At 56.0% G+C, this 21088-nt stretch overlaps 10 protein-coding genes across 10 annotated transcripts; 5 read left to right on the forward strand and 5 right to left on the reverse strand.

The window, feature by feature from the left end:
* Nucleotides 1–3: 3 nt before the first annotated feature.
* On the reverse strand, nt 4–310 carry BAUCODRAFT_37467 (uncharacterized protein). The gene has a single exon (XM_007681576.1). It carries the CDS (start codon nt 296–298, stop codon nt 71–73), a length of 228 nt encoding a protein of 75 aa, XP_007679766.1. The 5' UTR covers nt 299–310; the 3' UTR covers nt 4–70.
* A 459-nt stretch (nt 311–769) lies between these two features.
* BAUCODRAFT_76931 (uncharacterized protein) lies at nt 770–2488 on the forward strand (the record flags this gene model as incomplete). The annotated part of the gene is made up of 1 exon (XM_007681741.1): nt 770–2488. One exon carries the CDS (start codon nt 770–772, stop codon nt 2486–2488), a length of 1719 nt encoding a protein of 572 aa, XP_007679931.1.
* Nucleotides 2489–3385: 897 nt separating this feature from the next.
* On the reverse strand, nt 3386–6162 carry BAUCODRAFT_114322 (uncharacterized protein). The gene is made up of 3 exons (XM_007681813.1): nt 5996–6162; nt 4071–5925; nt 3386–4006 (listed from the first exon to the last, which is right to left on the reverse strand). Exons 2-3 carry the CDS (start codon nt 5911–5913, stop codon nt 3540–3542), a joined length of 2310 nt encoding a protein of 769 aa, XP_007680003.1. The 5' UTR covers nt 5914–5925; nt 5996–6162; the 3' UTR covers nt 3386–3539.
* A 79-nt stretch (nt 6163–6241) lies between these two features.
* Nucleotides 6242–7766, forward strand: BAUCODRAFT_114323 (uncharacterized protein; the record flags this gene model as incomplete). The annotated part of the gene is made up of 2 exons (XM_007681814.1): nt 6242–7460; nt 7539–7766. The coding sequence occupies exons 1-2, from the start codon at nt 6420–6422 to the stop codon at nt 7764–7766; spliced, it is 1269 nt and encodes a 422-aa protein (XP_007680004.1). The 5' UTR covers nt 6242–6419.
* A 1-nt stretch (nt 7767) lies between these two features.
* Nucleotides 7768–9495, reverse strand: BAUCODRAFT_254436 (uncharacterized protein). Its single transcript, XM_007681815.1, has one exon. The coding sequence runs from the start codon at nt 9412–9414 to the stop codon at nt 7945–7947; it is 1470 nt and encodes a 489-aa protein (XP_007680005.1). The 5' UTR covers nt 9415–9495; the 3' UTR covers nt 7768–7944.
* Nucleotides 9496–9658: 163 nt separating this feature from the next.
* On the forward strand, nt 9659–10046 carry BAUCODRAFT_151014 (uncharacterized protein; the record flags this gene model as incomplete). Its single annotated transcript, XM_007681816.1, has 3 exons — nt 9659–9706; nt 9762–9830; nt 9885–10046. The coding sequence occupies 3 exons, from the start codon at nt 9659–9661 to the stop codon at nt 10044–10046; spliced, it is 279 nt and encodes a 92-aa protein (XP_007680006.1).
* A 116-nt stretch (nt 10047–10162) lies between these two features.
* BAUCODRAFT_125570 (uncharacterized protein) lies at nt 10163–12328 on the reverse strand (the record flags this gene model as incomplete). Its single annotated transcript, XM_007681817.1, has 1 exon — nt 10163–12328. One exon carries the CDS (start codon nt 12326–12328, stop codon nt 10163–10165), a length of 2166 nt encoding a protein of 721 aa, XP_007680007.1.
* A 1912-nt stretch (nt 12329–14240) lies between these two features.
* BAUCODRAFT_254445 (uncharacterized protein) lies at nt 14241–15505 on the reverse strand. Its single transcript, XM_007681818.1, has 3 exons — nt 15380–15505; nt 14585–15324; nt 14241–14522 (listed from the first exon to the last, which is right to left on the reverse strand). The coding sequence occupies exon 2, from the start codon at nt 15242–15244 to the stop codon at nt 14630–14632; it is 615 nt and encodes a 204-aa protein (XP_007680008.1). The 5' UTR covers nt 15245–15324; nt 15380–15505; the 3' UTR covers nt 14241–14522; nt 14585–14629.
* Nucleotides 15506–15712: 207 nt separating this feature from the next.
* On the forward strand, nt 15713–17157 carry BAUCODRAFT_26965 (uncharacterized protein; the record flags this gene model as incomplete). Its single annotated transcript, XM_007681547.1, has 2 exons — nt 15713–16863; nt 16920–17157. The coding sequence occupies 2 exons, from the start codon at nt 15713–15715 to the stop codon at nt 17155–17157; spliced, it is 1389 nt and encodes a 462-aa protein (XP_007679737.1).
* A 1193-nt stretch (nt 17158–18350) lies between these two features.
* BAUCODRAFT_26966 (uncharacterized protein) lies at nt 18351–20864 on the forward strand (the record flags this gene model as incomplete). The annotated part of the gene is made up of 5 exons (XM_007681548.1): nt 18351–18561; nt 18617–18881; nt 18954–19983; nt 20039–20569; nt 20643–20864. 5 exons carry the CDS (start codon nt 18351–18353, stop codon nt 20862–20864), a joined length of 2259 nt encoding a protein of 752 aa, XP_007679738.1.
* Between the last annotated feature and the right edge of the window lie 224 nt (nt 20865–21088).

Genomic DNA, 21088 nt, shown 5'->3' on the forward strand with positions numbered 1-21088 from the left:
ACCGTGAGAAGCGCAGAGGTCGAGGGGTTTTAGGGTGTTGGAGATGGTAGCGGATGACGGCTGTTGCGTGTCAGTCTTCCCACTGTAGTCTCGACTTATGCTGTTCGCTTGACGTACTGATTCTCATGTCCGTCTTGGGACGTAGGTTCTTCTTACTGCTATCCCGCGCCATGCGATGCGCCGATGAGGAAAAGCCTGCGCATTGCTGCGCTAAGCATCCCTTCGCCGTCCATGTTGGTGTTGGTGGTTGCCATAAAGGCGAGAAGGCTTTCAGAAGCGCTGTTGAGGGTGCCTTCATCGTGAATGATGATCGTGGAGATGCCCACTCTTGCTGATATACGGACGTTACGCATTGCGGTGCCTTCCCCATTGGGAGCATGCAGCGGCGCGTCCCGTCGGCGCTGGCCGACTCTCCGCTCTCCCCGCAGCTGCAGGGTCTTTCGTGCCTGACAGGGTTTGGCGGGGCACAGCAGCATTGCACCTTTTCAGCCGCTGCTGATTCCAACACAAAGTCACTCATTCACACATTCTCCATACCATTCACCCACTACTCACCTACAACTCATTTCTCCTACTGACACCCACCCACTACCACCACCACCACCACCGCCATCACCACCACTACCTCCTCCTCCTCCTCCTCCTCCTGCTCGCCGACTGCCACTGCTGCTGGACCACATCTTCGTGCATACACCGATGATGAGTCACTGATTTGCTGTAGCAGTGAACCCTCACCATATCTACGCTATACAGTACTTGTACAGGCATCATGGCCTACAATGCGGAAGAGGCCGAGTTCGTGGCGATTGAAAAGGCAGCGGCATCCTTCCCTCGCCAGCTTCCCGACCGGGACTTCACCTATGGCACCGCGGGCTTCCGTATGCGCGCCGACCTCCTCCCCTCCATCATGTTCACCGTCGGCCTCCTCGCCTCCCTCCGCTCCAAGAAGTGCAATGGTAACACTATCGGCGTGATGATCACCGCTTCCCACAACCCGGCGGAGGACAACGGAGTGAAGTTGGTCGATCCGATGGGCGACATGCTGAATGTCGACTGGGAGTGGTATGCCGCGGGTTTGGCCAACGCGAGGGATCCAGAGAAGCTCAGGAATGGCTATATGCACTGCATCAACAAGCTCAAGGTGGATCGTAGCGCACCGTCAAAGGTCATCTTCGCGAGAGACACACGGCCGTCGGGTGCTACGCTCGTCAAGGCGCTTACTGCGGCACTGGATGCGGTCAAGACACCATACATCGACTATGGCTACGCTACCACCCCACAGCTACACTACCTCGTCCGTGCCACCAACACCGTCAACTCACAATACCCATACGGCGAGGTGTCGGAGGAAGGCTACTACAAGAAGCTGGCCGAAGCCTTCAACCGCGCCATGGAGTTCGCCAAGCCCAACGGTGCCGTCACCGTCGACTGCGCTAACGGTGTCGGAGCACCGAAGTTGAAAGAGCTTATCAAGCACCTCCCCAAAGACAAGCTTACCATCAACATCATCAACGACCAAATCGAGAACCCAGACAAACTCAACAACCGCGCCGGCGCCGACTGGGTGAAAACACAACAACGCGGCTTCGAAGGCTTCGACGGCAAACCCCTCGACCGCTACTGCGCCCTCGATGGCGATGCGGACCGCCTCGTCTACTTCTTCAACGAAGAAGGCAAGGTGTTCCGCCTGCTAGACGGCGACCGCATCGCCACCCTCGCCGCCTCCTTCATCGGCGACCTCGTACGCAAAGCCGGCCTCGACAACGACATCACTCTCAAAGTCGTGCAAACCGCCTACGCCAATGGCGCCGCCACAAAGTACGTCGAGCAGGTCCTCAAACTCAAAGTCGAATGCACGCCCACGGGCGTCAAACACCTGCACCATGTCGCCGCGCAAGCGGACATCGGCGTCTACTTCGAAGCAAACGGGCACGGGACGGTGCTGTTCAGCGAGCGAGCTCTTAAGACGATCCGCAAGCACGACCCGCAATCCCCCGCCCAACTCACCGCGCTCGACACGCTCAAAGCGTTATGCGACCTCATCAACCAAACAGTAGGCGACGCCCTCTCCGACCTCCTCCTCGTCGAAGTCGTGCTCGCGCACAAAGAATGGACCGTCGCGGATTGGTTGGGGACGTACAAAGAGTTCCCCAACAAACTCGGCAAAGTCAACGTGCGGGATAGGGGGATGTACCAAACCGTCCCCGGCACAGCGGAAAGACGACTCCAATCTCCGCCGCAGGTGCAGATTGAGCTTGACAATATCGTGAAGAAATACCGCGATGGACGATGTTTCGTTCGTGCGAGTGGGACGGAGGACGCGGTGCGGGTTTACGGCGAGGCGGCCGAGGCGTATGATGTTGATGATATGGTCGGCAGTGTGATGAGTGTGATTAGTAATTTGAGTGGGCAGATGATTGAGCCGGTAAGCGAGGGGGAGAAGAGTGCTGATGTTCCTCCTGCTACCACCACCACCACTTCGGTTTGAGGGGGAAGTTTCGTATTTCGTACCCTCCCCTTCGGCTTAGTTTTCGCTTTCGACTTTTTGGGTTGTGTCATGCTTGGTGAGTACTTCTGTTGTTGGGGAGGCAGGTGTGCTAACCTGACTCTTTTTTGCAAATAGTTCCTTGTGGTCAGAGCCAGGCGCAAGGCGGAGGAGATGGCGATGGGGTTGAGGCGGGGGCCGAAGGATCCGCCGGATGGGAGGGGCGGGTTGGATAAGTTCACCATTTGGTGAAGTTGCCACTCAGGGATGGGGTGAGGGGGGAGGTGGTGGAGGAGGCATTTCACGACGATACGAGGCATGGTATAAATGAGGGCCGGGGCGTTGAAGGGGGCGCAGAGGGAGCGATGCTCAGGCGACGCGGTTGGTGATAGTGCAAAAGTTCTGGTTGTGGGTCTGAGGGATGTCCATATTCATACCCATACCCGTGAGCTCATGCCGGGCAGGCCGCAGATGTAGCATCGTGGCGATCAATCTGAGAAGATGTTTGATCAATGAATCAGTCGCACCTTGGCCAATCTTAACATCAACTCTCTCACGGCGGTCCTAACACATCCTGCTCCTGCATCCCGTTCGCTCAGATGTCTCTGCAAGAGCGACGTATAGGCATTAAGTAGCCCAATGTCGGTTCTTACGAGTGAGCGCGCAGTACCAAATTCTGTGCTTTCTTGAGTCGACAAAGAGTAAGATGCTTGCGGTGCGACCATCCCTCCTTCATGGTCCGGTTCAGAAGAAGATACCATAAGACGTCCGGGTGTGGTTCAAAAGCATGCAGGACGCTTCCGGGATCGAAGGCAATGGAGCCCTACACCGTCACCTTCCTACTCTTCCAAAGTCACGCTGAAAGATACCATGAGCGGCATGGTGTTGGTGTTCTTGGAGGACGCACTGCGCTCTTGAGGGACCCTGCTACCGACCCGTCAACCGCCTCAGTGCAGCCGCCATCGGTCTTCTTGGTCTTCCGCTACATAGCAGGACTATTCATCTATAGTTCGACACCTCCCCTTCAATCTGCCTTCAAATACACGGCTATCACTCATCGACTAGCAAACCGTTCATACTCCTCCAACATCTCCCTCGTGATCCCCCTCGGCACCTCCCTCAACGCGCTCCGCAGCTGCTCCGCACTCACACTACCACTCGCCTCCGTACTCCTCTGCTCCTGGCCGGAGGCTATAAGAGCATCAACCGCGCTCATCTTGGCAATATTACACATCCTCACAATCTCCGCGCCGCTATACCCAGCCGTAGCGCCCACCAGCTCCTCCACATCGGCGGCAGGCGCTAGGGACGCTCCAGAGGCGGTTAGCAGCGACATCTCCAGGATTTGCTTTCGGGCGAGGTCGTTAGGCGGTCCGACGTAGACGTACGTATCGAAGCGCCCCGGCCGGAGAAGAGCTGGGTCAAGGATGTGCGGTTTGTTCGTCGCGGCAAGCACAATCACGTCGCGGAGGGTTTCGAAGCCGTCCATCTCCGTCAACAAGGTTGTCACAACGTTGAGGCCTATGGCAGTGAGGAAGACTTAGCTGTGTCTCGAACAGTTTGAGGTGGGGGTCGCTCGGCTTACCCTTGTGACCATCTCCCTCTCGCTGAGAGCCTATGGCATCAATCTCGTCGAAGAAGATGATGCAAGGTGCCGCTTGCTTCGCCTTTCGGAAGATCTCTCGTAGCGAGCGCTCCGATTCGCCCACGTACATGCTGATCAACTCGGCGCCTTTGATGGCGATGAAGTTGAGATCGTACATCGTCGCCACGGCTTGAGCGGTCATGGTCTTCGAGCACCCAGGCGGACCGTAGAGTAAGATGCCCTTTGCAGGTTTGATGCGGTATTCGGCCAGCACGTCGGCGTGATGAAGCGGTCTCCCTATCGCCACGTCGAACCGCTCACGGATGGCATCAGACCCGCCAATGTCCGACCACTTGATGTTGGGCGTTTCGAAGAAGAGCTCACGTAGAGCGCTTGGCTTGGCAGTCTTGAGGGCAAGTGCGAAGTCGTCAAACGTGACTTCTGATCTGACTGCATGGCCATTCGCAAGCGGCGCCTGTTCCACTTGCGTCGTAGCTTGACTGTGCAGAGAGCCGTCGACTTGGCTGGTGAGGGGAGTCCCTTCTTGCGCAAATCCGCGGGCATGGACATCAACCCAGTCTTCCCGGTCTTGCTCTGCCCGCCGACGCCTGTGAGCGAGATCTTTCGCGTCATCAACCAGGAACGCAAGGTCTCGCCCAGTAAAGCCGTGCGTCTTCGATGCTACAGTAGCCCCGAGCGTATTCTCGCGGTGGTCAGGCTGCTTGAGAAGGAGCTGTATGATTTCACGCCGAGCGCGCATGTCGGGTATCGTGAGCTCAATCAGCACGGAGAAGCGATTGCGGTCATGCAGCTTACTGTGAAGCGCACCCGGAGAACGTGCGGCGCCGATCACAAGGACAGCATCGGAGTCTCTAAGCTTATCCATTTCTGTACCAAGAGTGAGAGCGACCGCTTTGTTGTCGGGCGCAAGCATTTCGTCAGCGTCGTCGATCAGAATGATGCTCGGCTGCTTCGCTACAGCATTCTCGAAAACAGTCTGGATGTGTGATTGTGTCTTCGCTATCGTGCCTTCCGGCACGAGTCGTGTCACCCTGCAGTCACTGATTGTGTGGATAGAGTTGAGCAACAGGCTCTTGCCCGTGCCTTCGTACCCATGTAGTAAGATGTGCCGTGGTTTGCTTGAAGCCCTCTCGAGCAGCCAATCCAAGCGCTCGTTAAGCTGCTTGGCCTGCTCGACAAGTCCACCGATCCGGCTAATGTCGAAGACGGAGTGCACTTGGTCCTCATTCGACAGCGTTGCCTCACCGATAATGTTGGCAGAATCCGTGCTTATGATGACTTCTGTCCTTCCGAGGCAACTGAACAGCCCGGGTCCGTCTGGTACGGTGGGACATTCAATGTGATCGATGAAGAAGCGCTTCCTACGCGCCCTCTTCGCACTCACATCGAACGTCGTCCCCACCGCAATGGCCTCGCATTCGGACAGTAGAAAGTGAGCACGCACACCCCACCTGTCGTCGTCATCCGTGGGATCATTCGCATACTCTGTCGGTGTCACGTCGCTTAAGATGATCCGGGTAGCAGGAGCAATCTGCTGTTTCGTCTTCGAGATGCTGACGTGTGAGCCTTCTTTGAACCCGAAAGCAGTCCGCATGGTGTCGGTCATCTTCGCAGGCTTAAGCTTGGGCGCAGTACCCATCTTGTCGGTGGCGCGCCACGCAATTCCATACCCGATCGATCCATTCTCGCCATCGACGTGGCAAATCTCGCCAACCTTCAGGTCCAGCTTGTCTAGACTGTCAGGTGTCAGATGGACCCGGAAAGCACCCTCGAGACTGCCTGCCGGCAACAGCGTTCTGACGACGAAGCTGCCGCTATCCATCACTTCCCCGTCCTGTTCGCTGTTAGGGGGGTGCATGCGAAGAGGATGTAGCAGAGGCATGTTGATGGCCTCAACGACTTACGTGAGTGCGAGCAGCCGGCGCATATAGACGTGTCACGCCTGTGTGGAGTGGAAGTGCATGTGCTTGCCAGATCTGAGATCGAGTGAAGAGGGAAGGTGCGTCTCATGCAAAGGTGTATGCACGCTTCTGATTGGTCAATTCTCAACTCAGGCTCAGTGACTTTGAGCATGACCGCCGATATACCATCCATACAGAGTTTCTACGCCACTATGGCCACGCTGAGGATGGAAGCTTCGCACGAGGGTGATAAAGTCGAGTAGGTTACACCGATTTCCCTCAATGCATGAGCAACACGCGGCAGATAGCGTCTCACGGCACGAAGTTCAAGATATAAGCCTCAATGATCAATGGCATTGACTCTTGAGGCTGCATTAACTTCAACTCCTTGCCGCCCCCCCGCCCTCTACCGTATTTGAAACAATACATGCTCGTAAGGACGCTGCTGAGGAGGCGCGTCGCTAGCGGACACCGCTTCCAATGTAGTCGGATCACGCTACGGCATGCCAGCAATGACGGTCGGCGGCGTAGGGGAGTCGGAGGAGGTGGGAATGGCCCGCCCGATCATCACGGCGTGAAGCGTATCAAAGTCGGTCCAAACAATGGCGCACTCTCCCTTGCCGAGCAGCTCTTCCCAAAAACGAAGAAGGATGCAGGCGACGAAGAGCGTCCACCCCGAGAAATTCCTCGATTACCCCTGGAAAGTCCAAACATGCCAAAACGCATGACTCGCTCAGATCACAACATCTTCCACGATCGACCAATGATGCCGCAACTTGAACGTGAGATCCGACGTCAAGATGAACTCTCTCCCGAGATCACTGTCCTGGTTCTCCGTAACGCGAGCAAGAACCTTGTGGAAGAGGACTTCCGCCGCCTCGTCCCGCAAGGCCAGCACATGGAAGGCTGGATGCTCGAACAAGGCGACATCATCAAGGTGCTACCGGGTCGAGATTTAGCCACACTCGAACAGGGCAACTACTATTATCTCCTCTTCAAGAACCGACTGAGCGCCTTCACCTACCAAGGTCACGTCTCCAGGATGTTTCAGATTGTGGCGCAACAGACGCCTACTTCCACCGCATCGCAGATCCCGCCACCTCCTGGGTATAAAGTGCTAGGCATGGACGCTCACGCTGTCCTGCAAGCCTTCACCCTCGTACCAGCGAGTCAGAAGATGGACCTGAGGATGCTGTCGCACCCGATGACGCCGGCGATGGACAGTCTAGTCAAGCACCAGGGCTACAAAGCACTTGTGAGGCGCCCTGACAGGATGCCTTTCGAAGTGCGCTTGACGCTGGAGGGACCGCAGCTTCAGGTCCCTGCCATCCGCCATGTCCTCGTGGAGACTGCTAAAGACCGCTCGCTACCCTGGTCTGGTGGGGATGACAACGTACCCAGGATCACGAAATGGGAACCAACCAACCCTGCCACCACTAGGGATAGGCATAGTCCGAAAGCCGGGGCTGTGGCGAGGGGCGACTCACGCACGGAACAGGAACAGGCTGGAATTGAGGAAGTGGAGTTCCGGCGTGGACGCAAGAAGGTACCGGCGCCTGATGCAAGCGAACTTGCGGCAACCTCTGGCGACCATGTAGAGGAAACGAGAAGATCTCCGCAGCTAGTCTACATCCTGGGCTTCTGCACTGAGTTGGCTGCCCAGCGGTTTCTGAGGTACTGGCATCGACGGCCCATGACGTTGTCGGAGGATGGGATTGAGCATGGCCACTATGACGATATAGCACCGATCACCAATGTAGAGATGCTTTGGTAAAGTCATCACTCGAGCGGAATAATCTTTCGGCCGTTTGAAAGCTGCCTTGATCTTTCTATCAATGCGAATCCCGATTCGCAAGTTTGTGTCGACGTTCATACTCTACGTGGCCGTACCCCATATCACATGGAGGCGAGATGAACGTGCCTTCCGCTTCTGCCATCGTCGCTCTACTTGCTTACTCCATCTGCAGCGCATTGCTGGTCTCGTCCGGAGTCTCCAACGATGATATGACATCACGGAGCTTCTCCCGAGCCGACATCGAACCTTTACCCAGCGCCTGCATCAGCCGAACGCCATCTTGCTTCAGCTGCGGTGTCTGAGAGTGACACAATGCCGCAAGTGCATCATTTGCATCCACATGCTCCACCATCATCTCGCATACCTTGGCGCCACCGCGGCACAGCTGCAGTAGGAAACCAGCTATTGAATGGATGATCTCGTCGTTCATTGAGCTGCCCGGACTGTCTGTCGAGATCAGCCGGAAGCGGAGTGCTGACCACAGCCCCATGTGGACGTTACGAGTCAGCACTAATGGTTCAATTTCGCTGACCGACACCTTCCAGATCCAATTACCAAGTATCTGGCAGGCCGCAGCAAGCTCGCGCCAGCCTCCAAGGCTTAGAACTTGGCTCGTAGGGGCTCCCTGTTCGATGAATGCTTCCGAAAACAGCGGTAACACTTGGGTGTCGTGCGCAGATACGGCGGTCGATACCAAGCCGTCCGCTTCTCGAACAGCCGCAACAAGCACAATGAGTGCCTCAACGAACGGATCATCGCGCTTGTAGTTCACAGAAAACTCCGGGTTCGCAGCAATGTCGCTCGAGCACCACAGCACACTCGATGAAAGGGGCTGAAGCAGCTCTCTTTGCTCCGCTATCATAGCATCATTCGCCGCTAGACCGTCCAATTGACGTTCGATGTCGACAAATAAGCGCCAGACATTGTCGACCAGCTTGTTAGCGACAATGTGCGTTTGCACCGTCGCAACTCTAAGTAAGGTCAGGCATACCTCTACGATGGTGGCGAAGTCGTCCACGGACACATGCGTGATGTGATAATGTGGCAACGACAGTAGGCCAGTTATGATATGATGCGGTACATCCCGCCACACGGATTCTGCGTCCAGAACACCGTCACCAGTAAGGTCGAAGAGTAAGTCGAGGATCATGCTGACATCGGCAGACTTCAAGATTCCTGGTAATGTACATAGCGAGATCAGGTCATGATGTATCTTGGCCACTACGCACGCCCGCTGCGCTGGAACGTAGTCAAAGCAAATGTTATGCAGGACCTGTGCAGCAAGCCATCCCAACTCCACGTCGCCCTGCTGCAAGCATTGCCTCGCCCATCCAACGCCAAGATCAGCGATACGAGATCTGGCGGCTTCGTTGTCAATGCACGCATTGCCGATACAACGGAGTGCGTCGGTCGTAACTTCGAGCGAGTCGTTGAGACTGCACTCCACGACCTCGACAAGTCTCGGCAGGATTTTTGGGTCCGCCAGTCGTCGCCTTACCTCTTCGTTCGCCTTGCTGCCGGCGGCTAGAGTCACGATTGAGCGGTTCACATCCGGGGCGTTGTCGGTCGAGAGCCGCAACTGTGCCAGAGCGCCTTCGATGGCTGCCAGGTCCACGTGGGTCTCCATGCTGATACATTTCGTGGCACGCAAGGCTGTCACATCCTGTAGATGCTTGCAAGTGACAACGGCTGCTCACGGAAGCAAATGCATCTCCAATGTTGTGCTTGCGTGAAGTGAGACAAGATTGCGGCCTCAGGCTCCAGTCTACGTCTCCTCGAGCCCGACGGCCAACCACACCCATCTGTTCTCGATAGATCGCACGTTTCCATACGACAAATCTGACTGTCAACGGGTCAGCCTTACCACCACAATGACACGAGCGCAACAGACTCTCTCGATTGGCCTTTTGGTCGCCTCCGTATGCCACGCCACCACGGACACCTCAACTATCATCTTCGCTAACATGGGTCCAGGTATATATGGTAGCGTTCCTCGGCCTCGCACCCTTACCCAAGAAGATCGCAGACGATATCATACCTGTTGTACGTCCCAGCGATCTCGCGCCAAGCGGCGCATGCATGGCTGACCGTGCGTAGCTCCCCTTCTGGGCACTAGTCACATTCGGGGCCTACCTCCTGGCCAAGCTGGGCTACGGCGTGCTCACCTTCAACGACTGCCCGGACGCGTACGAGGAGCTCATGAAGCAAATACAGGAAGCGCGGGAGGATCTGAAGAAGAAGGGCGTGGAGGTTGATTGACAAAGTACACACGCGCGGACGGCATCTTTAGCGAGGCGTTTGGGCGAGAGCGCGGGCAGTAATCAAGCTGCTGACAGTACGCTACCGAAAAATAGGTACAGTGTTTTAGGTTCATCTCAGGGCGAAGCTTCCTCACCCAGCAGCTTCAGTACCAGCATTCCATCCTCATCTCTTCTGTACACCGCTTTGTACCACTTCTGCTGGCCCTCGTCTTCCTTCTGTGCGTCATCCTCCTTGTCCTTGGCCACATCTTTCTTTAGCCGCCTCGAAGCCTCATCAAGCCTCGACAACCCCTTCTCAGCAGCTACTTTCCTCGCGTCCGGTGGACTCGCATCCATAATCGGACTTAACCCTCCATACCGACTCCACTGAATGTGGCCCTTTGCGGCACTGGTCGAACCCGGATACTTGGCCTCGTACTTGCTCTTCGCGAGCACGAAGGAGTCCTTGCTGTTGGCCAGAAGCTGGTTCACGCGCTCCTCGCCCCGCATGCGTTGGTGGTAAACGTCCAGCGAGTCGCGATGAGAGCGGAAGTGCTCGTCCATCTCGGCGAGGTTCGAGAGATGCCGGGGCAGTCCGCCAAAACGCTCGGGCGAGTCGGGCAGGTGCAGGGTGGGTAAGTTGGTGCGCGGAACTGTGGGGGCGGTCAGGTAGTCTTGCATCGCCGGCGCGGACATGGAGCGTATGCGATGGAAGTCCGAGCGGAAGCGCAGCTCGACTGGACTGTCGTCTTCTACTTCCTCGTTCGTCTCTTCTTCTTCGACCCGGTCGTCGGCTTCCAGGTCATGCGGTGTGTGCGGGCCAGAGTGGCGAGCAGACGAGGTGGCGGTGTTTGGCGGAGCAAGTGGATGCTCTCCAGATGGGCTGGACTCTAAGGCGTGTCTACGCGCGTCGATGTCGAGCGACAGCAGAGATATCAGCCGGGAATCATCATGCTCGTCATGGCCTCTCTCGCGAGCCCACGACCATGCGGCAAGCTTGGCCTTTGCCTTGCCAATCGGACTCGGCATTTGCACATGAGCTTGCAGAGCGTTTGGATCGTCCGCAGCATCGATTCTGAATGGCTGCTCGATTACCGCCGTATCGCTCTCCGGACTTTCCCAAGCAGGCTCCTCCCAGACCATCCGGTACATGCTCGATGCCGAAGTGACAGTCTGCGCTGTTCTGATAGCGCTTTCCCTCTGCGAAAACGGCAGATAGCAGCCACCAGAATGCTCATAGACAGTGTTCAGCCTTGGTGGCGTTGCCACGCGAACACTACAAGCACTAATGGCGCAGTCTGCGGGTGTTGCCTTGACAGAGAAGGGATGCAGTTTGAGTCGCTCTTTCAACTGCTGAAAGTCGGTCATGGACGAAGCCCGGCGGCGTGGTTGACCGTCCCCTCTCACAACATGTCCGCTCAGTCCAGACTCTGAGACTCGTCGACCTGCTAAGGATGGCGCAGCGATACGTTGCTGAGATGCAAGCTGTGGCCGTGAGCTGGCTCCCTCTAGGCCTTTCGTCTCGCCAATGATGGGCATGATGAACTCCACAGAGTAGCGATCGTTGTCCGCTTGCTGATCGACCGACAGGCCTACGGGTCCATCGTCGGTGCTTCGTCGAACATGTCTATTAACAGCAGTGGCAGAAGGCTCGGATTCGATCTCGGTGTGAACAGTCAGAGTCGGCTTGCTCTCTGTAAAATCATCTTGCTCGAATGTCGGGGTCAAGTCACCGTCTCCGGACGCGGCATCGTGGTATTCTTCGCCACTGTCGCTTGCGATCGTTTCGTCAGATTCGGACTCTGTGGCTGCGTCGTCATTGTTCGGTTCGTCGTCCGGAAATTCAGCGACATCATCTTCATCCTCCTGATCATCGTGCTCGAGCTCAAAGCCGTGAGTATCGTGCTCGGTCTCCGTACTCTCCTCGGCGTCGTCCTCGACCTCCAGTATAAGAGGGTCTGGAGCGCTGTCACAGCGTGCACCCTCCACTCGCTTGACCTCGTCGACCATCATCTTGACAACAAGCTTCCACCGCCGCCCAGCGGCGTCCTTAGCGTCCACTTCGTCACAGGGTGTTCCACTCTCGATTTGCCCCGGTCCCAGACCGGCAGAGCCTGTAGTATTGACTTCCGATGTGACGCCTTCGCCAAGCTCCGGTGGCGCTGTTGTTGTCCGTCGAAGCACTGGGTCAGGCTCAGTGGAATCGTCTCGGAAGTGGGCTCTCTTCCTCCTGCCTCTGTTGTGTTCCGGCGGGCTGCTAGGCGGCGTGACAAGCGCACTCTTGAGCGGCTTCGAGGGCATGGACAAGGAGCGCTTTTGGAAGCTTCGATCACCGCCAGGGTGCGAACGGTCTGTCAAAGCCAGAATTTGGGTTATGCCATCTGGTCGTGGCGGAGGAAAGCTGGCTCGAGGAGAGGATGAGAACTCCTCAGTTTCATCCCCTTCCAGTACGACAGGCAGATCGTCTACATACCGCATGAGGTGCTCGTCAACTGCGCCTAGAAGCGCTGGCGTCTGTTCGCTCCAGTCAGCCGCTTCTGGCAGCTCTGTGGTATCTAGGCCGAGAGACTGGGCTCGTTCGGTCATGGTGTTGGTCGGCGTCAACGCTGAAAAGCCAATCGGTGGGCTCACTCTCGCGGCTGGATCTAAAGACGCAGACCGTTCACTGATGGTGCGATCTCGTGGCAAGCGCAATGTTGATTGAAGCGAACGGTCGGTGCGAATGTCCGTAAGTAAATGACCTAGAGGGTGGGAGGGTCTTTGCTGTACGGAGGTGGTTGCCAGCGACGAGCGTTCCTTTCCGCTCGCCTCTGTCGCCACCAGCGGTACATGCTGCTGCATCCCCGCCTGATATGCTCGAACATTAGCCCGACCGTGTGCCAGATCACCGACATGAGAAGGGTCCGAACTACGAAGTCGCCGAGATCTTGCATCGTGGTGTTGGTCTTCCACCTCCGCCGTGAGATTGACCACTTCTCGCGACCCCAGATTGCCGGGATCGCCAGCAAGATCTAGCGCGTTCAAAGTGCCTGGCATGAGCAAGTCGAGCAATGGTCCGTCCTCTTTGTCTGGTTCTGAGCCTCCTTCTCTGAATAGAAGTGTGGCTTCCACTGGCGACGGAAATGCCCTGTTCGAACCTTTCGGTAGACACCCTTCAGACATACGACGATGAAGAGCACTCCTCCGACTACAATCGGTCCAATAACGTGGAGTATAATGAAGTGCGACAACATGTATTCGGCTGGTACTCAACACGGCGCTGATGACGGCCAGGGGCTCTGTGCAGTTTGTGCGCACGTGTGTCACCACTCTAGCAGCCGAAATGTATCAGGTCGTTGAAACTGCAGAGGAGTCCTCGCTTTCGTCGATGAAGTCTTGCGACCGGTCTCCAGAATGTCGTCGGAGCTTGAGCTTGTGGTTTTGCTGCGCTCGTTGGCGGACTGAACATCCACTTCTCCGTCGCCACCGCTTCCGAGCAAACGGTGACTGTTTCGTGTGTGCAGGATGAGCGCCGAGACTCTGGTGTATAGTCAAGATGCTGTCGTCCTTGACCTGCGGCGGCCGACGAAGGCGAAAGCAAGCGCGACAAGTCCTGCAATGCCTAATGCGACAATGGCAGCAAGACTCCCCAGGTCCATCTACGGGGCAGACTAGTATCACTCACGCAGACGGCGACAGAAGCTGTCAATCCCGTGGCAGCAAACCAATGGAAGGCGAAAGCAGGAAGAACCACGAGCAGCCGACCAATGCCCCAGCCGCGAGATCCAGAAGCGTCAGGAGTGCACCGCCAATAGGTCTCAAGCCCAAGCTCGCTTTTCTCCAGCAGAAGCCCTGTGTCTGCGGCGTAGCTTGTGCCAAAGACTTGCAGCAACCGCACTCGCGGTAACGGAGAGCGGTAAGCCCACGCTAATAGCGATTAGAACGATTCTCTAGACGGCCGACAGCAGTAGAAGCATTAACATTCAGTAACCTCTAGAGTTGTAGGGCGTCCGATGTGTAAGCAGTAGCAGCTCCCGATGCCAAGCTCCTGCAATTCTCTCTTACGCAGCGCGTGCCGACTCGGTGGCAGCGTTCGTCGTGCTGGAGAGACGCCGGTTACGCTCGGACAGTCAGATACCGGGACCGCGAAGAGGATCGGAGCATTTGGCGGTAGCTCAAAGGTGACCTTCTCCGGCGGTGGTGCTGTTCGCGAATGCGTAGCCGGTGAACCAGCCGAGAAGCAGGACGGCAGACGGGATAATAATTAGGAGGAATATGGCGAGAGGCATGAGAGAGTCGTCAAGAGCAGACAACCTGTGGGTAGCGATGCAGGTGGAAGATGCAGATGAGCTGCTGGTGTCCTAGCGAGTGAGATACAATGTATATCTGTTGATGGTTTGATGCCGCCACGAATGCGCACGGAAGACCCGTGGACGAAGTGTGCGGCGTGTCAGCAAGGCAGATTGGGAAGGCGAGCTTGACAAGGTAGGAACATTTGACACTGCCCGTATAGAAGCTGCAGTGTTCGAGAAGCTGAGGTCAGTAGCTGCGCCAGATGAAGGGAGAAGGTGCACTCACATTTTATCTCCCCACTCCTATTAGTATAGCCCAGCAGTAGCGTGCTTAGGAGGTAGTCTCAACAGCCAGATTGCTAAAGCTCACGTCAAGTCCCTTCTCAGCATCGCCTTCCTCAGGCGTAGGCTTCGCAGCATAAACGCCCACCCTCAGCTCCCCCTTGCCTTCCTCGCTGTCAAGAAACGCCCATTTGATTTCCCTTAGCGGCTGCCTTACAGGATGAGCATCACCTACAGTAGCATACACCCACAACGTTGTTCCTTCCCTTACTGCCTCAAATGTGGCCTGAACCTTACCAGGCTGCATAGGGTTCAGACTCCAGTCCGAGAAGCGGTCAGTACCGACTACGCCGAGGCAAGGGGCACCCTTCTCGAACTCGATGCCGGCTTTGATCCAGCGCCAGGGTCCATCTGAGCGAGGGAAGGCGAGGAGGAAGCCGCCTTGGTCGTAGCGAGTTTGCCAGACGGCAGAAACGGTGACAGAGAGTTTCTGGAAAGTGAAAGGTTGGATCGTGGTGTAGATGTTTGGAGCTGTGAAGACGTCTTCGGCCGGATTGGGTCGCCAGATATCAGTCTTCGGCGGCGCAGTGACGACGAATGGTTTAGACGTATTGTCTGGTAGACTTGCGCCGTTGGCGGCGTGCCATTGCGTGGAGCTTGACATGATGTTGAGAGGGCTTCACTGTCGAGCACTTCTCAAACCTCATCCCACGTACTGGCAATTACCACATATGTATGTACACGCTACAGGACAGGTGTTGGCGGCAATGTTCCTGTTCGAGCATACCGCCTTGCTTACTAACGGAGCCAAGAGGTCTACGAGAGTGCTAAGAGTATAGCGTAGACATAACTTACACCAGTCTGTGTATTCCGACAGATTCATGCAAGCGGCGGAGGCTTCATCAGTCTGTTGCCGCTTCGTTCATACGTGAGCGTGAGTGTAAACGTGAGCGGAAGGAAGTGTGAGTGGAATGGAGCTTGCTCCTTCTGAAACACAGTTCTGTCACTGCGCCAACACTTTGTTGATGGCACGGGCCACGTCAAAACTGCCCGCCTAATCCTCAAACGAACTCTCACCACGATCAGAAGCGCATAGGCTTTCCTTTACATTCCAGACAGCATCCGCGCAGTCATGTCCCGCTATCATCACGAGTCACCGATGGACTTCGAGTTTCAGAACGGCACCGGTCCCCTCGACGGCCGCTCACCCTTCGCTCAGATCTCTCAGAACCCGCAGCGATTCCCACCCTCATCGAAGAAGCGTACCCACAGCGCCTTCGACTCACCGACCAAGTCGCAAAGGAACCAGCTGGCATCGCCATCAAAGCCACTACCAGCGCCGCCTGCATTCAACGCGCTGTACAATACTCCGCGCAAACCTAGCGCGGACTTCGACGACTCATCTGCGGGAGAGACACCAAGATCGCCGGAGCAGAACGACGACAGCGATGCGACGCCCGATCAGAACAAGCTGCGAAGTCCGTCGAGAAGGCTAGAAATGGCCGCTCTACCTGTACTACCAGGTGCCGAGCGGCATAGCCCTGTCAAGGAGAGGCCAGACATGGATCGGCGGGAGAGCTGGCTGGGTACACAATGGACGAAGGCTAAGAACAAGCTCTACAGCCCCGGCCGCGGTGAGATCCCGAGGGCAGACCACTACGCAGTAACAGACCGGCGCATCGAAAAGCGACGCAAACGCGATGTCACGCGCAAAGAGAGTCGGAAGCGAAGACATAGCGTGTCCGAAACGGAAGATGATCAACGCATTGCCAGCCCGCGCAAGACCAGCTCGCAATCCCAACCACTGCCAGAGACACAGCAAGCTCCGCCAAAAGAACACTGGCTCTCCACTTTCTACACCTTCATCGAACGCCACCCCACCGTCCCGCACATTCTCTCCTTCTACGCCCAACTCCTCTTCAACATCTTTCTCCTGCTATGCTGCGCCTACGCCATATACTCCATCTGGTCTGCGGTGCAAGGCGACATCGACAAGAAAGCCCACGAAGCCATGGCCGACATCATGGCGGAGATGGCCGCGTGCGCCGAACAGTACACGGCCAATCGCTGTGACCGTGCCACACGCGTCCCCGCTATGGAGACTGTGTGCGAGAACTGGGCAAGGTGCATGAATCGCGATGCGTCGAAGGTCGGAAGAGCGAAGGTGTCCGCACATACCTTCGCGGAGATCTTCAACAGCTTCCTTGAGCCAATCAGCTACAAAGCCATGTTCTTCACGTTCATACTGGTGTTTGGGTGTTTTGCAATTAGCAACTTCGCCTTGTACGTACTATCATCCCACACCTTCACCGGAGATCCACGCTAACGTAGAACCGCAGTGGCTTCTTCCGCAAGACTGAAACTTCCGCCCTGCCGCCGCAGCATTTCCAGGGCTACTACCAGCCGCCGCCGCCGCCGACTCCGCAGCGCAGCTTTAGTGGACAGGATGTCGGTGGGTTCTATGCGGGGACGCCGTGGCAAACGGCTCCTCAGATGGGGTTCGAGCCACAGCCGAGTGGCGGGTATGGGCAGATTGATGGGCAAGGGAGTCCGGTGCGGAGGCTGGAGTTCAGGTGATGCGCATACAATGCACATCGGGAGTAGGCTTGGATTGCCTCTGCTACGTAAGACGTAACTGCCTCAAGCCTGACGTCGTCCTCTCATGAAATAACGGGTAATGAGTGTTTCAAGCGATCATTCTGATGTTTCGGTGGCCTGCGACTGTGAAGCTGATTGGCTTGGGGAGTTTTTACGCTAGCGAATGTGCCAAGCTAGAGGACGAAACATTGCTTCTGCTTTTCACTTCACTTCACTCCAGTCTGTACCACGATCGTCTTTGCGACATCTATGTTCACATGATACATGTCGCTGTGGCACGCGTCTGGTCTGAATGGACGATAGTCTCGCTTGTCGCCCATGCGAACAAGCGAACAACCGATGTGTGACCGACGTGCGGATGGTCGGTCGGCAACCTGCACAATTGCGCGGAGTGCTTAGCCCACTATCTGCCACTGGTTTCTGCTATAGCAATTGACCATCGCGCGATGCGCGCAGGCAAACTTTGTCAACGCGTTCCGGCCTTCAAATACCTGTACCACATGCAAATGACATCGCCCAGCAAATAGACACGACAGGGAGCGAAGTGTAAATATGCACTGGTGACCCGGCTACAAAGCTCGCCGTTGGCGTGGTGACAAAGGCACCTGGCCATCGGTATGCAGCCGGTTGGTACGTTCACTTGGCTCCCGTGGACGTGTTCGGTTAAAGACATGCCGTGTGTTGCCACGAATGCCGTGCCTATCGAACACTCTTACCTCCTGGCAGGGAACTTGCCGGAGTGGCGTAGTGTCGAGCCGCGAACATGAGTCTCGTGAAACTATTGACAGGTTTCTGCAGGTTTCAACAAAGCCGGAATGTTAGAGCGCATGGTCGTGGCAACGTGCCTGCCTCCTGCGTGGCAACTCAGGTAGGAAGGTGCGGCCCAAACGCGTAAGGTTGTTTGATGGCGAACAAGGACCAATCCGGGGCATTCACAAGATTGTAAGTGGTGAGTGATGACGTGAAGGCAGTCAGCCTCCGTTGCAGTAGCTGCAAGACGCCTGTTCATCAACGAGGCCCCCGTTCAAAACCTCCAACTTGTTCGAAATCCAGGTCATTGCTCTTACGGACTAGTGGCATCTTTCTTTCTACAGCACCTCCGCCTCAGCTTCCATAGAGCACAGTGTCGTTCTCGCACTGCACTGCTACTGCCAGGCACCCACATCACCACTATGACCGACGACAAAGCTGGCGCTACGGGCGGCGAGCTCACCGGACTGCAGTCGTCGAAGTCAATTCACAGACTCAGACAGATCTCAAATCTACGTGCCCATGGCATCAGCGACAATATAGACTTGCCCCAGCTGGTAGTCTGCGGTGACCAGTCTGCCGGCAAGAGTTCGGTGCTGGAAGGCGTGACGGGAATCCCATTTCCGCGTGATGGTATGCAAACCTCAATTGCTTGATCCGGCGGTATGCTGACCCTTCTCTTCTCCAGAGGGAGTTTGCACAAAATTTGCGACCGAAGTCATTCTAGAGCATGCTGAAGGCGCCCTCCTCGTCACTGCTACCATCATACCGCACAGCCTACGTGACGACAAGGATAAATTAAAGCTCCAGGCTTTTCACCGTACCATCAAAGGCTTCGATGACCTTCCCGATGTCATTGCAAAGGCTGGTACCCTCATGGGCCTTCGTGGCTACGGCGATAATGACACTGGCCCGTCCTTCACTGAAGATGTGCTCCGCATCAAAGTCATTGGGTACGTCACTGTTGCACATCGGTCTAGTACTCTACGAGACAATGCTGACGGGTTTTACTCAATACGCTGCAGTCCATCTGGACTTCACCTAAGCATCGTAGACTTGCCGGGCATCATATCCGTCGCCAGCGAGGAGCAAACTGAAGCCGATGTTGAGACAGTCCAGAGGATGGTGGACTCATACGTCGCAAAGCCACGCATTATCATCCTCGCGGTCGTTCAAGCAAGCAATGATATCGCCAACCAGAGTATCATTAAGAAGTCCAAGCAGTACGACGTCGTTGGACAGCGCACAGTCGGCATCATCACCAAGCCGGACCTCATCAATATCGGCGCTGAGAGGAGGATCGCCGCGCTTGCCAAGAACCAAGATACGACCAAGCTCCAGCTCGGCTTCTACATGCTCAAAAACCCGACACCAAAGGAGCGCGAAGGCGGCATTACTCAACCTCAACGCGCCGAGAACGAGCTGCGCTACTTCCGAGCGTCTCCGTGGGCAGAGCAAAAGCTAGACTACAGTCGTGTCGGCATCGACAGGCTGAAGCTTGCCATGCAATCACTGTTGGAGCAGCATATCGAGAAGGAGCTGCCTAAGGTCAAAGAAGAGATCAGGGCTGCGATTAGGGATGCCGAAAGCCGTATCAGCTCGTTACCGCCAGAGCGACCGACGACGGCTCATATCCGTTTCTTCCTTTCGGACATAGCGATGCAGTTTCACAGTCTCGCTAATGCAGCTCTGGGTGGCGACTACCATACAAGTTCAGCACCGTTCTTCGCGAACGACACCCCGGGAGCGGAAATCCCCGCATCAAGACTCCGCGCTGTAGTTCACGACCTCAACACGAAGTTCGCAGACCGCATGAGGAAATATGGTGAAACGGTGAAAATCGACAACACGCGATATGTTACGAACTCACCAAGCGCACGACCATCCAAGCGCAGCAAGCTGTCCACGGCCCAAGCGTCGGATGGGCCGCCTGTATTGCCGATGGACTCGCGGAAGACCCTCGATCTGGAGGATGTATCTGGTGAAACCGAGTTCGTTTCAGAAAACGGCCAGCGAGTCGTCAACGAAGCTGGTCTGCGCGACTGGGTGAAGAAGGTAAATCTTTGAAAAGCTTGCAGAATGCCCATTCCTACTCACGGTGTCATTCTAGGTGTATCTTACATCTCGCGGTCGCGAGCTTCCTGGTCACACCAACCACGCACTCGGCACTGAGCTTTTTCACCAGCAGTCGAAACGTTGGCTGCCTTTCGCTACCGAGCACGTCGAGCGTGTCTACGGTTACGTGGTCACCTTCGTCGGCAAAGCAATCAAGTATCTGAAAGTAGAAGGGCACGTAATGGCCGAGATCAAGGAAATTATCGACATTGCTCTGGACAAGAGCAAGTCAGCAGCTGAGGAGGAACTAACGCGCCTGTGGGCTGACGAGGAGCAACAACAGCCAATCACATACAACCACTATTACACCGACAATGTGCAAAAGTCACGCTCCAAACGGAACCGTGCTTCGAAGAAGAAATTATTAGGAGGATTCGAAGGAGGCGCTGATGATGTGGTCGAACCGGCCGCAATTACTGACGGCATGGACGACGAAACTCTGAGCGCCGGCTCCCAGGATATCCAGGTCGATATGGTGGAGCAGGCCTGCAGTCAAGCTTTAGATGAGTTGGACTCTTACTACAAGGTCTGTGTCAATTCTATTGGTTCGGCCATAAGTATCTGGCCGTTCACAAGCTGACCTGATTCCGCCTTTCCAGACCGCACGGAAGACTTTCGTCGACAATGTCTGCAAGCAGGTCATCGAGCGCCACCTTCTGCGGCACCTGCCAGCAGCCTTCTCACCACAGAGCGTCGCCATGTACAGCGATGAGGAGCTTCAGCGGATCGCAGGAGAAAAGTCGGACATCGTGGAAACAAGGAAGCAGTTGCAGGAGCAGCTTGTATCGCTGAACGCTGCGCTGGCTGAGCTGCGGAAGTAGTATGCTGCACCGCCGGAAAGCATCGACACCGAAGTAGTCTTGGTTGTGCATCGTAGCGCTTGGCTTCACTGTTCGAGGGTTTTATATCGCTACGAATACATGTTAATGGTATGGCTATGGTAGAACTGGGCGGCTGTGTTCGCAGATGACACGAAGAGTCATACAGAACCCTACATGTATCAGTCTCGCCATGGCGACGACCACGTCGAACATTGTATCCATAC

This window comes from Baudoinia panamericana (genome assembly GCF_000338955.1).
Source record: "Baudoinia panamericana UAMH 10762 unplaced genomic scaffold BAUCOscaffold_12, whole genome shotgun sequence".
Taxonomy (NCBI): domain Eukaryota; kingdom Fungi; phylum Ascomycota; class Dothideomycetes; order Mycosphaerellales; family Teratosphaeriaceae; genus Baudoinia; species Baudoinia panamericana.